At 37.9% G+C, this 16,788-nt stretch overlaps 1 protein-coding gene across 3 annotated transcripts in view; it reads right to left on the bottom strand.

Moving 5' to 3' along the window:
- Positions 1 to 16,788, bottom strand: part of CCDC60 (coiled-coil domain containing 60) — a 63,742-nt gene that overhangs the window by 15,338 nt on the left and 31,616 nt on the right. The window contains exon 4 of one of the 3 annotated variants that reach the window (XM_035556782.2): positions 5,544 to 5,720. The exons of the other annotated variants lie outside the window; for them this stretch is intronic. Coding sequence (XP_035412675.1) covers positions 5,544 to 5,720 — 177 coding nt within the window. The remainder of the gene's footprint in view (positions 1 to 5,543; positions 5,721 to 16,788) is intronic. 3 annotated transcript variants of the gene reach the window in all.

Here is a 16,788-nt window from a genome sequence, read left to right as displayed (position 1 = left end):
CCTAAAAGGGGGCCTACAGGATAGCTGGGGAGGGACTTTTTGTCAGGGAATGTAGTGATAGGACAAGGGGGAATGGCTTTAAACATAAAAAACAGTAGATTTAGATTAGACATTAAGTTCTTTATTCAGAGGGTGGTGAGGCACTTTACACACGTTGCCCAGAGAAGCTCAGAATCCCTGGAAGTGTTTGAGGCCACGTTGGATGGGGCTTTGGGACACCTGGTATGGTGGGAGGTGTCCCTGCCTGTGGCAGGGGGATTGAATTTAGATGATCTTTAAGGTCTCTTCCAACCCAAACCATTCTATGATTCTATAATTTCTACAGAGCTATGTGAGAATGCTTTCAATCCCAAATTCATTCACTACATGTATGCTGACATTTATATCTTGAATTGAGATAAACGCTATGTCTTAAACCCATCTATACTATTAAAGAGCCTGTCTGGGAGCTTCCTGAAGATTCAGTGAGTGTCACAGGATGACATCTCTGACCTTATGCCGACATACGCAGCAGCTCTTAAAAGATCTGTCTTGGAAAGAGCTGAGAAGTGACAGAAAGCAGTTCCCTAAATCACTTACTGAATGCAAATCTTTGGTTTGGAGCCCTGACTTACTCCTTTGTGTCTGCACAGGAGGAAGGGCAGGGTCAGCCTCACAGCCCAAGTGACGGACCGCTTCCTCCAGTGATCTACCTATTCAGACCACACCTGAGTACGGAGCTGTTCTGCACTAGGACATGGATGCATGGATGGCTAAAATGTCAAGTCAAAGTGTGGGCCCAGTATGACACAGACAAGCCCAAACCTTTTATAGAACACAACATGACAACTCCCTAGTAATAAGGTACACATTTCACTGAGTTGTCTGCCAAATAAAAAGATATTTCTTTTCCTTACATTCAAGACTCTCTACTTTTTAAACGTTAAACACTTCAAAAATTGCCTTTAACCTGAGAACAAAAATTGTTGCTGATAACTCGGACAGAATGAAATTGTCTTATAGGAGCATACAGTCTGTCTGCAGACACTTTCTAAAGGGCTCTGGAAAAGCAGAATTTGCTCCTGCTAGTTTAATGATATGCTTCAATCTTTGCCATTTTTTACTTCCAAGGCCCAGATATAGACACAAATGCACACTGTAACAAAGACATACTAGATAACCAGAAAGTTTGTTTGTTTTCCACAGGAAACAGAAAGGAATCAACAGAGAATCTCACACAACAATCACAAGAACTTAAAAATCACAGAAAGCAACCACATAAAGTTAGTGAGCACAGCATGCAGAGCTGAATGTGACCTTTTCTACAGACCTTTTGGTCTCTAAAGAATGAACAAATCACTTGTCAGTAAACAGGAGTATGCCATAACCTGTTTTTCAAAATATATTCCTCTGGGATGCTGAATCAGGTCCTCATGTCAAAAGCACCAGCTCATAGTTCAAAGGCAGCAAAAGTATATGAAAACCTCATATACCTTTCCAAAGCAGAGAGAGCATGATTATGGACTTAGTGGAGATAAAATACAGCATCTGTTCAGAAAGTGGAGATAAAATACAGCATCTGTTCAGAAATACAACACTTTTTGCTCACATCATGTCAAGACCACAATATGAAAAATAAGGAGAAATGCCTACAACTGACACAAACTCCAAGTCTCTATCACCTAAGCCAAGACAAGTGAAGGAGGCTTTTAAAACTGACAGTACATAGGGCTGTGTAAAGTAACTGTGTGCTGCAGAGAAGGAGTTAATGAAGACAAGAATAAACAGAACAACCTTCCAACGGTTCATCGCTGCATTAAAAATTAGTATGATAGTCAAAGAAGCCAAAAAGAAAAGAGCAATAAGAGTGAAGCGTGTCAGATATATCTGCAATAGTTTGCTTTCTCCTTCAGTGCAATTTAGAAGAGTGACTGAGTGGCACAGCTCTGTTACATGAGACAGGAGATCCACAGAGAAAATATAATATGAAATACTGTAAGCTGGATAATAGATTAGTATAAAACTGAAATGATATTGGCCTTAAACAGGTGAGAGGTTAACTGAGAACTGGGTGGAGCGTGAGTCTTAAAGTTACATGCAGATTTCTTTAGCACAGACTTCCTAGATGGATGAACAATTGTGGATTAACATTTCCTTCCTCAAACTAAAGAAGTTTGAGGGTGTCAGCTTCCTATCGCCTACTACAAACTAGTAAATAATTGGAACAAGGGCTGGGGAGTGTGTCCCCCAAGCATTCAATTGCTACACATTTTCTAAAGCAGCAACTGTAAATAGTACATACAACACTGGCATGGGCATTTCAGCTCTATGTTCAGGGACCTTTTCTTTTACAGAGATCAGTGCAGCTCTACAGCTAACTAAGAAATGAACGAACACATTTATTATTTAGTCTAACAAAGGTATCTAAGAATCATAAAAACTGGCAGGTGTTCCTGCTGTCCCAAAAGAAACGTCTTAAAAAAAAAACTCATTAAGTGAGGTAAGTATCTTCATTCAGATAACCTTAGCTAAATTTGTACTTTATTAGAGATAACCAGAGCACATGAATTCCACATACTTTGTTGTTCAGAACAACATGCCTGTTTTATGCTTCCTCAAATCACTCTCCCAACTTCTTCTTTGTAGTCCTGATGAACAACAGAATACTGGTACATACAGTGGGACTACTGTATACGCGTTGAAGTCCTCAATGGAATACCTATTCCTACTGAGTGGCACTTTGCTTCTACTTTGTCATGTGTTATGAAAAGAAACTTACCAAGTATGAAGCACTCATATATTTAACACAGTTGATTAAATGCTATTTAATGCTATTTAATCAACTAGCATTTAATGCGATTAAATGCTAGAATTAAATGCTACAATTTACGTAATAGCAATAAAAAAGTCCCAGCAGAGACTTAGTATTTGCTTTTGTCTTGTAGAGGAAAAGAGGAAGGGGGAGACAGAAAATGCCTACATCCATCACCGTGTCACACCTTCAGTGGAATCTGTGCCTATAAAACCATGCCAATAGTTTCAGCTCTTGAGAATGACTGAAGCTAGACATCGTCTGTTAAAAAGTCATTTTGTGCTCCTCCAGCAATTTAACACTGCTTCAGAGACTTAACTTATTCCATGAAGTTCCTCATTTTTAAAGTCAGCACTGTGAAAGCTGGGAGTGAAGGAAGTTTCCACAACAGATAATGATCTGTATTTTTTATCTAGACTTTTTTTTTTTTCTTTTAAACTGCCTACCACTGCGGACAAATATGTGTAAAACATCACATAACTGGAGCTAACACCACATGGGTAAATTACATGGGACAGTCTGAATGAACAAAGGCACACCTGACAAGACCATGCATTCTTCTTTCACTTGTTTCAGTGTGTCCTCCTGTGCCACCCAACACATCCTGGAGTTGAGAAAATTCTCCATAACCCCCCCTAAATTTTGACATCTGATCATATTCTAATGACTTGCTATTAGAAATGTTGGCAGGTTTTAGAAAGCTTTACTCTAAAAATGAAATTAAACTCTCAATTAACATGTTAACATTTTGCTGTGTTTTAATCAGCACAGTGAAAATATTCAAGGATAGCAGGCTTACAGTGGCAACTTTTACTACTGTAGAGTTTGGGGTCTTTTTTTCTTTTTTTTTTTTTTAAGCTATTTTTACAACTGACAAAGAGCCTAGTACAGACATAAGATTAAAGTGGCTTTGTCAGTATTCACCCACAAGCCTGGAAGACTCTGCACTAGAAGGTTTTTTTGTTGTTGTTGTTTTTACTGCTAGAAGAAGCCATTTCTACATAAAGATAATTTTGTCTGTATGGCTATACCTTCATAAAGGAAAGAGGAATGTTAAATCTTTTTAGGTCAGCCCTGCTATGTCTAAACAGAAGCAAATAAATGCCTTCAATGATCTGAATCATCACAATAATAAAGGCAATGATATTTTTCATATGTGCAATATTTTTTTCCTGTGCAATAAATGTGGATTATCTCAGTTACGGATGACAGAACAGTTACATACGAAAACGAATAATAAGCACTGAGTTTACAAAAGGCTTTCTGGGAGGTTATGTATTCAAGAATTTATTTTTATTAAATAATCCTGTTTACCTGAAATGTTTATGTGGCCTTCATTATCCTAGGATCACAGTGCTTCACAGAGCCATTTAAAAACATGGTTGTAGGTGACTTGGTTAAGGTAAGAAGAAAGTTTTAGATAATGCAGATAGAGGCAAAACTTCCAAAATACTTTGACCTCTATACCCTATACCTTTTCTCCTTCTGTAACACCATTTATTTTTCAGTAACATGCTATTATTTTCTCATCTTTTCTAGCTATTCAGCTAGTGACCATTTAGAACACTAGATATTAAACATGACTCTAGCAAATATGATACTTTTCTGTTTGAAAACTCTCAGCCTGTCTGTGCTATTTATCTGTGTTTTTTTGTGTGTGTGTTTGGTTGTTTGGTTGGTTATTTGGACTGGGTTTCAAACTAACAGGAAAAAAAATCTTTTTTTTTTAAATAACAGTTATAAATTGTCAGCTCACTTTGTGACTAGGGTCTGACTGCATCTCGGATGACTCTGGAGACTGAATTCTCCAAGTTGAGAGTCAGCTCATGAAAGACAGGTGGATGAGAGGAAGTCAGTACCTAGGTTGGACAAAAGCCACAGCAAACTGTTGAGGAAAGCATAGTTAACTGCAGTCCTAACTCATAATGGCAACATCGTGCTGTGACTTCCTGGGAAATTTTTTATAGAAGTCAGGCATACTGGCATTACAATGCTGTATTGATTTTTAGAACAAACTCCAAATCCATTTTGATCATCAGATTAGCCTCTGCCTCTCATTAGTCTTTTTATCTTCAGATAAAACTGAAGTTGGAAGCACTGGGGACATAGAGCCAGCCATGGAAAACTGTTAGATGTGAATGAGCTTTTGATGCAAGCTCTGGAATAGCCATTCTGTCCTGCTGAGCAAGTATTTAATTATTTCACCACCTAGTGAGGATTGAGAGATCGAAGACAAGTAGAACATCACAACACGCATTAGAGGTGCACTGAAGAGATCAGACTGAGGCAAAGGATTGAAACCTATCTAATGGAGAGAAAACCAGAGGAAGCTGGTAATAGGACTGAACTAGCCAAGAAACACATTCTGCAAGCCAAGCCACTTATTCTGCATGCAATTCTTTATTATTCTTAGTTCTGTGGTCCTATTTTGGGGACAAAAGCATGCCAAATTCTCACCAGACCTCCTCCTCTTCTCCTCAGAGAATCAGTTCTAAGTTGGCTCTGAAACCTTTCCCGAGTTCAAATGACCTTCCACCTTCCAAACTTACCCCTTTTTAACAGTGCCTCAAACATTTTTTGTTCCATGCTCGTTAAGTTCAGACGTATTCACACAGATTTTTAAGCATTTTTTCTTCTAGTTCACACAAGTAGTAATATTCTGGCTCAATACCAAGTAATGACAGAAACTAGAGATTGTTACTTTTTAAAATCACTGACCTTGGACTACCAAAAGCTCTCTGAGTTGACTTACGTGCTTATTTCTTCCCCTGACTCCTCTGGATCCGAGAAATATGTGGGTGGCTGGAAATCAGTTCCCCATCTCACTCCCTGAGCCTGCTGCTCGTTCAGTATGTTCTTCCTCTCCAGTGATTCTTGGTGAAGTATATGGAAGTATGCTCCACCTTTCTTCACAGCATTGACATGATGCCTGCCAAAAATCATCATAATTTGGCCAGTGTACTAAAGACACATTAGAAAATTAATTTCTATGCAGCCCACCAACTGCACTTTTAACAGATTTCACATTCTTCTATATTCAACAACAGTATTTCTTTCTGCAATATGATACAGGACAACAATTCCCCAATATGAACTGGGAGATCTTTCCATTATCTCTTTCAGCACAGGTTAACTATTCAATGTTGGAGGTTAACTACCGAACTCAGGATACCACTGTGTCCGCTACTTGAGTTAAAAACTACCTGACTCATTCTAATTTACAGCAGCCAATTGACCACTGGGCCCCTCACTATCTTAACTCAGTTGTCAGCAGCTGACAGGCAGTACCCTGAAGCTACCTGTTAGCTGCTAAATTCCACTTGCTGTCAGAAGGCTGAATTGTTAGTCAAAGGGAAGCTGCCAGAGAAGGCAGTAAGTGAGCTGAAGACAACAGGAAGGGTATTACTGCAAGAGAAGGAAATGAAGAAACCATAATGCACTCCTTAGAGGATGATAACAGAGACAAAAAAAAAGAAAAGGTGAGCTGGGGAGGAAAAGGTGTATGGCACACCACCACTTATTAACGTGTTACCTAGAATGTAGCAGATGATCTAAGTCAGACAAGGGCATGCTATTCAAGCATGGGATGGGGCCCTTTAAATTAAGGCATTGCTGACTTTTGAATTAAGTGTCATCAGGCAGTATTGATTCTTTCAAAAACAATCTAGTCTTGAAAGCTGGGTCTTGTTTCTTTTACTGAGAAGTAATACACCCCCCTCCCCTCCTTTTATTAGCGGAGATGCATTAAAGCACCTGAAGATCATATAGGGTACACATTTCAGGAACCGAATTAACTAATTCTCAGGTGGAACCGTTTACTCCCTCCTTGCTTCCCTTGATGAAAAACCACTTGCACAATTTAATGGTTTTGGGACTGGGTTTTGTAAACTTTAAGTCCAGCAATCACAAATGCAAGTCTGAACACCTTTCATTTTCAGATAGATGGCAACCCAACTGCTAGATATTTCTATGCTAAAAAAATAAAATAGAATGAGACAATAAATGTCCCTGACAAGAAATACTGCATACTTTAGAAAAACATGAGGATTTCAGAGCTTTGTCAGACTGGATTGTCTTTTTTCTTCCATAAGAACTTAGTATTTTGTATAACAGACACCCCTCAGAATACTAGAAAATGTTTAGTAACTGCAAACTCCTGCTTTCTGATCTTTTCCAGTAGTTCTCATGCTCTCCCTTTTCTCCCAGCCATCAAGATACTTATATGTTAAAAGATTTTTTTCCCTCCATAGTGCTTGTTCTATATTATTGCACACAGTAATTAATATAAGTATTCCCTCTTAAAGATCAAAACTACTGCTGTACCTGTGTATTACAATACCACAAATAGGGAACAATAAAGTTATTTCATGAATCAAAGATAACTGATAAAGATATATAATTATAAACTAGAAAGGATTTGTTTGTTTCTTTTTACATTAACAGCCATAACCAGTACTACCAGAGAAAGATGTATAAGTGGCAAAGTGCAATCAGTATAATTTTTTAATGCTTATCTAATGTATTTAATATATGTATAACAAAATCAATGATCACTCTCATATACCAATAGGAACAAGAAAAGTTACGCATGCTTGTGAATGAACATTGAGTCTGTGACTTCCTTGAAGTCTCAGGTATCACAAAAAGTAGCTCTACAGTCTCTAAGTAAAGCCCTCTCATAACTCCATAGGATTATTTCTGGCATATTTGTGAATTACTCTGAAGGTTCATGGACTCTTTTTAGGAAAACATTAAAATAAACCCAAGCTTAAAATATAGAGGTGGCAAGTGTACTTTTCTGCACTGTAGATTTATAGTGTATTGCTGAAACAGGACATCATATATTTCTGCATTTTAATTCTGGCATCAGGATACCCTGTTTGTAGAATAACTTCATAAATTTAGCTATGTTGCCTATTTGACAAGTTGGTGAGAATCATTCATTAAAATACAATCAAGATAAAATTTGGCATACATTTATTAAAGTAACTGAGTATCAGTCAACTGTAGTCACAACACAGATTTTCAACTGTTTCAGATAAAAGGCTGTCTTATTTTTTAAGTTAATATCTTTGTCAGTATGAAAATTAAAGGAGTTTCCTGAGCAGTGATAATGTACCATTGAATACTTCATTTTTTTCAACAGGAAATTATTATAGATAAGCATCAATGACATGCACAAAGGAATGGCCCAGTAGTGTACTACACATAAAGAAAACTGTTACAAGTTTGGTACGATTATGTACTTATTAAATTACTCTTCAATTTACTGTTTAGGGACTAAAGGTGATCAGTTAATTGTAATACAAAGCCATTGAAGTATCGGGGAGTTGAACTTCTACTGCTGATATGTGACTCTTGGTACCTTTCTTTGAGCAATAAATGACTCACAAAAACAAAAGGATATCATATATTTATCTTAATCATAATTTAGGTGCTAGACTAACATTAAGAAGCTATAATAATAATAATACCAGAAACCTTGCCATTAGGGTAAAGACAAGCTAGATATTTTCCAGGTTTTTTACATTCTGTTTAAATATATCTTATTTAAGTGCACCGCTCATCTTCACTAAGTTCAAAGGAATCATACTAAGGATCTATTTGTCCCAGAAAATCAAGATTTACAGTTAACAACCACCTCACATTTACTTTGCATGCAAACAGGTTCTGTGGGAGGTGATTTACTAAATGAATGATATATACTCCTGAACATGTGATGCCAAGTTCTTGCTCAGATAAGCTGGTGTAACTCCAGCCTGAACAGACCTGCTGGAAAGAAGGGCAGAAGGTTGCATTACCATGTGGCTGCTCATCTATTAAGCAGCTGTATTCAGTGCAGCAGGTGGTGTTACTGGGGACACCTGAGTGTCATTAATTCTTCCTGCTAGTCTTCCCCCATCCCATTCCCGAGGTGCAAAGAAATAGCAGTCTCTATGTACCAGCTTGATTCTTCCTCCAAGGCCTCACATTATAATCATGGTGAATAAAAATTGAGTTGTGAGCTGTAAGGAAAATAACTATTTATCTATCAAACAATTACTACATATGCTTTGATCATGGAAATTGTTAGTCACTGTTTCATAAAACAGCTTATATAATTTTCTTATCTTAATGGTTACAGCCTCCATATCAATAAAGCTAATGACAGAACATCTCCTGCTCCAGACACTGTACAGTAGGCATTTAGCCTCTTCCAGAGGCTTATAGCCAATTGCAAATATAAATAAAACCAATGTCGCTTTACTCTAAAAGCCACTGAAAGCACATGCTTTCTAAATGCCATTTCCTTTCATTTCATAAAAGCATTTCAATTTGCAACTGCAACAACTCCCTACAAACCCAGTAAAAGCTTCTGGGCACAAGACCAGATTCTGCTGAGGGTGTTGCAAGGTGAATGGCAGCTGGGAACTGCCGAACTTTTAGCAGTTGTGACAAATTCAATAAGAGCTAAGGCTTCTCAAATGAAAAGCAAGTGCAATTTTATGCACACTGCCACTTAAAGGCATGCTGAGTGAATAATTTCTATAGCAGAAAAAGTAATACAACCCATATCTATACAAAACAGCACAGGAAGCAGTAACTTGGAAACTACAGTAAAGACAGCTAAATTGTATGCAGCATTCTGAATGTTACAGACTAAACCCATGAATTAAAAAACAGCACAAGTCTTCTTAATGAAAACTTTGAATTATCTGCAGCCATGCCATCATAAGCTGGGATCCTATCAAAACCCTCAAATGAGGCCGATGAGCGGCTAGATCCTGAAGAATTCAAAGAAATATCCACAGAAGGAAGTGGTGAGAGCAGTTCATGTGTATTAAACACTTCATGTGTATTTAAAATTAAAATCTATGCCTTAGCCTAGGCAGCACTGTGGTAGCAGACAGGCTATCTTCTTGAACTTAAAACGAGATGGAAGTTCTGACTACCTGAAGTCATTAAGAATCCCATAGCAATCTCTGCAGGTGCACAAGTGTTAACGCCTGCATTCTCATCAGATTTCAGCTGATTAAATGTTACTGTCCTGACAGCTGTTTCAGTTGGAATAGGACACTTCTTTTTTTTTTAATCATTCCAGTTCCCCAAAATACTATGTAGTGTGTATGTGCAATAACACATCAGTCTTCATTTGAGCAGTTGCTGCATCCTAATAGCTGAAGCAATTCTAATATGTCCTCTAACTGTCTGACAAGGTGCTGTAAAGCTTAAATAGTATCCATAAAACAGCAGGAAGTGCGGAGATAAAAGAAAATCCTTATGACACAGTACTGTTCTCATTTACAAAGCACACAGAACAACAGGAGAGTAAACTCCACATTTGTTGTAAACTGTCAACACTGATACGAATTCACACCAGTGAAGAACCTGTTCCATTCTCAGTAAATACTGGAGCTGCTGACTATTCCACTCAATTCTTTAGTGCCCTTACATTCAGTATGGTAATGCATATGTATCTATGCCTGTATGTCCCTAAGTTATTTATTAAGAGTGCTTTACACATTTGGGATCTTAAAGAAGTAAGACAGTCTCATTGAAAATGAGAATTAGTGCACTCTTCACTTAAAGTACAGTCGGAGAGTTATTAAAAAGTGCTTGCATGACCCCCCTTCTTAAATTACCAAAAGCCACAAGTGGTGAGCCTCTTCTTGAGCTCTATCTACATGGCATTTAGGTCATGTCCTGAAGTCTCATCTTGTGGCCAGAAAAAGCTTGCAAGTATTCACAATTAATATATAGATACTAATGTAAATTAATTAAGAATTCTGGTTTGGTAGTGTTTATAGCCAAATTACAGAGAAGCAACTGTATATAAGGCAACAGAGAACCAGGAACACAATGCTTACTACTCCTACTTAATGTCTGAGTAACCACACAGTAAGAAACTAATAGGTAAATATTCATACATCTAATCTTCTTAAATTCAGTAAAAAAAAAAAAACAACAACATAATTACATTAAGATCTATTAAATGTGGTTACTAACCCACAGAAACTCAGACATATGTTATCATTTACCATACTGAACCATTAACCATTCTGGAAAGGAACTAAAGTGGTACCACATCAATATCTGGCTTGAACAATTGAAGGCATGGATACAATCTGGAATACCCAGATTATTTCAGATGTAGATTCTGTTTTGTCCTCCTGAAGATGAGTACAATACTCTGTACTCAAACATGTTTGTCAAAAAAACAAACACACACACCAAAAAAAAAAACAACAAAAACAGGCTCTGCATAAAAGTGATGATGCATATTTTCAAATGAAAATCTGAGTATGAAGTCATGAAACAAAACATGAATAAATTTGTGGTATGTTCACAGACTGCAAGAAGAAATAAAGATCTTCTAGTCAAAACAACATAACACTATTATAAAAGATGTGACATACATTTAAAGATAATTTGGAGTGGTTTTCAATTAACTACAAAGACATTAAATAAAATGAAAATGCTGCTTCCCCTGTGAAGTGAGGAGAGGTTCTCTAATGTGGAAAAACGCAATCATGTTTGGCTACCTGGAGGTACAAAGTAATATACAAAAGATCTTATTTTTACATGTAAATGTGTTCTGAACCTAGAAAGAATGAAGGGTAGCAATTTCACTTTTAAGAAGCCACAGAACACAAGAACATGCAACCACCACTTCTGGAAGTATATACAGGCCCTTCTCCAGTTGCACTGTGCTGTAAATTCTATTCTTGCTGATTTTGGTGATGAAAAAGTTGCATGCAGGATGCAGGTACGTTTAGGTTTCCAGCTCCTGGTGTCTCTGGAGAAGTACATAAACTAAGGTCAGTGGGGGAAGTAATTACAGAGCAGCACAGAGAAGATAGTTTTGTACTGATGAAGGGAAGAAAAATTTGTCAATTTCGAGGCTTTGCTTCAAATTCTTCTCCCAAAAGCTTTGGGGAAACGATTACTTAAACTTCAGAAGGAAAGGAAAAAAGTCATCTGAAGATTTTTAGGCTCACTTTTTTTTTTCTTTTTCCTGTAAGAATGTACAATAACAACTTTAAGTTTTTAAGTTCATGTTACCCACAAAAACTCACTTCTTAAGTGGAACTCCAATGAGGTCCCGACCCTCTTAGAAATACTGTTGGTTCGGGATATTCACGTGAAAGTAGAATCTACTCCTCACAATCTAGCATCTTAACTTACCGCACAAAGGTATTCACAGAACAATGACATTTACTACTAAATAATGGAAAACCCATTTTAAGTGGTAGCTTTGTTCAAACATTCAGTCACAATGTGTCATTTTTTGTCACAATACAAGCAATGAGACTGTCATGTTTAGGTGGTAAAATCTAATACGCAATGAACTATTTCCACTTACACATTTTCAAATAACAAACATATTTTTGCACTAGAAGAAAGGAGATTGAGACTCAAATGAACAGCCTGGAAAGACAGAAATGTTGATGGGAATAGCAGTCTTTCCAGTGATTGATGATAGAGATAATGATTCATACATCCATACACTTAAATGGATGTCTTTGGCCATGACTGCTGTCTAATTAATGTGAGCCATCACTCATGTAAAGAAAATTTTTGCTTCTGGGAAAAAAAAATGCTGCAAACTGCCAGCAGTGACAGTGCTAGAAACATGCCAATTAGAGTGATTTCTGCCAAGCAGCAAAAGGGCACACAACACTGGTTTCCAAGCAACTGACATTAGGAAGTATTAAGTACACTGGAAAGTAATATTGGCAGATAGACATTGCACCTTCTCAGTTCTGCCTGACTTTTTTGGTTTGTAACTACGGTCTCCTCTCCACTCTCACATGCTCCACTGAATCATTTAGTAAACCATACACATTCATGAATGCCAATATATCAGAATCTCCACTGAAGTTTTCTTTGCCTGTATATATTAAAACAGGGTTGGTATAGATTAACAGGTAAGGACGGTCAAGATTCATAACCAAAATTCCAAACGCAACTCATTTCTTCCCTTTTAAAGTCTTCCCATAGTAGCTACCTTTTCAATCACAAAATTCAAGTGGCTTTGTATTAAAAAGCATCCAAAGACAGCTAGTTACAAAGCCAGTAGCAGGAAGAGAAGTAGCCAAAACAGCTCTCAGGGTATGTCAGTCTAATTGCTGTTGCGGGCATAAAGAATGCATTAGTAGAGCCTGAGCTTTCAGCAGACTGACTTTTAGAGATCTGCCTTCAGGAGACTTGAACCATATTAAAGAAACATGCAGTTTCTAATTTAAAACATAAAAATCAGCCACTGGAATACTGCAAAATTGCCAGTAGTTTGACATTTAGTTTTATTCAACTAACACTACTGGAACAGAGGCAGGGGAGCCAATTTTCTTCAAACTATAGGAAATGCAGTACGTCTACAGAGGCTTGGCACATCCATTTTGCAAATAAAGGCTTGAGTGGCTCACAAAATGGCATGAACTCCTTCCTTTTGGGCTTGTAGCTCAAAGCTGTCGATTCCTAGGCATTACTGACTAAGGATGACCATAACATGTCATTTTTACATGGGTACCAGTGCTTAGATAAGTCACGACACGTGCAGTTGTTGTCATTTTACGTTGACAGAGGTAAGGTCCATTTTTTTCAATTTTTTTCTGATACTACGTATCATAACCACAAGCTATCTTACTGGTATAGTTGGAAGCCATAGAAAACACCTGCAATTTGTGATAATAGAAGTGCTTCAATTTAAAGAAAATAGACACACTTAATGAAGTAAACACATTTTTTCCTCTCCCATTTTCTTTGCCAAAAGTGAGCTAGAGTGCACTGGCAAAGCAGTCACATCACCTCTGCTTCCTTTCCCATGTAGTTTGGTCAGCCTTGTTAGACTAAATCTAAAAAATACTTCTGCTTTTCAAGATGTAGCTCTGTTTCATGAGAAGTAACTATTTAGTCTAAACTCATTTAATTTCCTCTACAATGTGTATCTTCCTCCCAAGTTGAAGGCGGACTTTAAGTTAACATAGGATCAGAATCATCCTTCAATACATCTATTTCTATTCAATGGCAGAAGTAGTCTAGGGGGACTGGGCTTCCAATTCAGAAAGCTCAGGTAAATGTCTCATTCTAGATGAAACAAATTCAGGCCCATGCCTACAGTCAGGTATTTAAACTGCAAATCCACCAGTACAGTGACCTTCTAATAGGCTACTCTATCCCTGTGCACCTCAGTGCATATCCTCAGCCTTGCCAAAGAGCGGAACTGGGATGTATTAATCAGTTCGTGCAGGGAAGAGGAACACAAGGACAGCAGTCTGGCAGCCTGCCCTATTTGTAGACCTTAGGTGAAAAGAGACTTTCAAAAACATTATCCCTCTTCTCACCTTTCTTGGCATCAAAAAAATCTGTATTTCTACCTCTTTCGGGGGTCAGTGAATATAATTACCAATAGCCTGGCAATCCGTTTATGAGAAGGACTTAACTGAGGCAGAAAGAAGAAAAACAAGAAAACATTTGTCTCCTCAATGGAATTGAGATGTTTCCTTTGTAACACATTCTGTTGGGTCCTGTTTCCAGTTGCTTTCACATTTTGTGCCTCCTTTTTACACAAAGATAATATTTTCAAGTAGTCTCATTTTAAGCAATATATTTATTTTTAAGCTCTACTTTTTGTGGTGATGTTTAATAACGAGTATTTCCAGCACACTTGCATGGTCTTTCTGGCTGAGTTAGCTCACAGAAGTGATTTATGGCTACCTGCTTTTATTTTGTATTAATGACTACAAGCCTCCAATGCTTTGGTAATCTTTTTTTTGCTGTGTAAGTGTTCCTACATCTTGCTACAATTTATGATTAGTTACGAAGACCTCTACTTTCTTGGTTCTCACACAATACATCCTCATGCAGCTGTGGATTACTTAACATTATTTCTGGATCACATTTACAGATGTCATTGCAACAAAGCAATAAAGAAGTATCTCCTTCAAAGCTGAATGTCATTTCAAAGTGGCTGTACTTCTTCAGTTTTCCTTGTCTTAGTAAAAAATAGCAATAGAATATTTCCTCTTGTAGAAATGAAAATATAATCATTAGATCAAAGCTAAAGATATTTCAACATCTTATCAGTGACATACTGCGACTGAGTGCACCCCCAGCAAATGTGCAGATGATACCAAGCTGAGTGGTGCAGTGAATACAACAGAAGGAAGGGATGCCATCCAAAGGGACCTGGACAGGCTGGAGAAGTGGGCCCACGCGAACCTAATGAGGTTCAGCAAGTCCAAGTGCAAGGTGCTGCACCTGGGTTGGGGTAATCCCAGACATGAGTACAGAGTAGGAGAAGAACTCATGGAGAGCAGCGCTGCTTAAAAGGACTTGAGGATTCTGGGAGACAAAAAGCTCGACATGAGCCAGCAGAGTGTGCTGGCAGCTCAGAACAACTGCATCCTGGGCTGCATCAACAGAGGAGTGGGCAGCAGGTCATGGGAGGCGACTGTCCCCCTCTGCTCTGCCCTCATGAGGCCCCACCTGGAGTGCTGTGTCCAGAGCTGGGGCACCCAGCACAAGAAGGATGTGGACCTTATAGAGCAGGTCCAGAGGAGTGCTACAGAGATGACCACAGGGCTAGAACACCTCTCCTATGAAGAAAGAGAGCTGGATGTTCAGCCTGGAGAAGAGAATGCACAGGGGTGACTTTATCAAGGCCTCCCAGTACTTAAAGGGGGCTTATAAAAAAGTTGGAGAGTGACTTTTTACACAGGCAGATAGTGATAGGACAAGGGGAACAGTTTTAAACTAAAAGAGGTCAGATTTAGATCATATGTTAGGAGGAAATTCTTTACTCTGAGGGCAGTGAGGTGCTCAACAGCTTGCCCAGAGAAGCTGCAGTTGCCCCCTTCCTGGAGGTGTTCATGGGCAACCTGGCCTAGTGTCACAGATAAAGGTGTCATCTTTTGTGCCATACTGTATTCCACCCACTGAATCAGACAATGAGAAATGCTGAGCCAAGTAACTCAGGACTTCTTTGTGTCTACATGTGCAACCTCCACTGGAACTAAGATGCATTGATCCCTGAAGAAGAATTACCATTATCTACAGATTTCCCAAACAGATCTTTTTATGCTACAAAAAGACATGCAATTCCTTCCTATATTTTAACGTGTAGTTTAGTTAAAATGGTAACCTGCCAGCTCTCTGATACCTCCCTAAAGTGATTTGGTACAACTCATTAGCTGGAAAGTACTGGTAAGACTTTCTGCTTAGGACCAGAGACTGATATTTATGAAAGACGACAGTCTGAACAACCTCTGCATTGTCATCATCCTCTTATATATATCATCATGAAGAGCATCTTATACTTAAAGAGAATATTACTGAGAGGAGGTATGAGTTCATAATTATATGGTTTATCTGCACTTCATGTTTTTTAATGTTTAAAGTAGAATATTAAAGCTTTATGAATGCATTTAAGTCTGTTCTGGTAACGACTTCAAACATTTTTGAGATAATTTTAAAATTCTTACTACTATGCTATGTCACTGTGATTGTTATTCCTAAAAACTTCCTCAGTTTGTTCCATTATACTCGTTAATACAAACAAGCTGCAAGATCACAGACATTACTTTCCATGAATATGTATCAATTAACATCCAATTAAGACAACTGCTCGCTGTTCCTTTTCAATCATAAGGAAAGGCAAAAAAAATCCACAAAGGTCATTTGTATTCACTGACTCCCTGTAGTATGTATTAGCATTCTGCTCCGCTAGCCTGACTGCTTTCATTGAAATAAAAAGTTGCTGTCCTAATGATTTACACTCCAGTTTTCTTCTTTTGTGCATTTTCCACTCTGCTTCCCCCCAGGAAAATAGCTCCTTTTCTGTAGTCTGAATTTGTTACTAAGAAGTATTGCTGACATGCTCTTTGGTCCAAACCATCAGTACAGTAATTCTCACTTGAAATTATCTTTTCCTGAAACTCTATATCTCAATATTTGGTTAAAAAGTCTGCTGGTTTCATCTCCTTGCTTTTCTTACAGTTCTTTTTATCCTACATGCA

Source organism: Cygnus atratus, chromosome 17, assembly GCF_013377495.2.
Source record: "Cygnus atratus isolate AKBS03 ecotype Queensland, Australia chromosome 17, CAtr_DNAZoo_HiC_assembly, whole genome shotgun sequence".
Lineage (NCBI taxonomy): Eukaryota > Metazoa > Chordata > Aves > Anseriformes > Anatidae > Cygnus > Cygnus atratus.
Note: the sequence above shows the minus strand (reverse complement) of the source record. Positions and strands in the feature narration are given on the sequence as shown.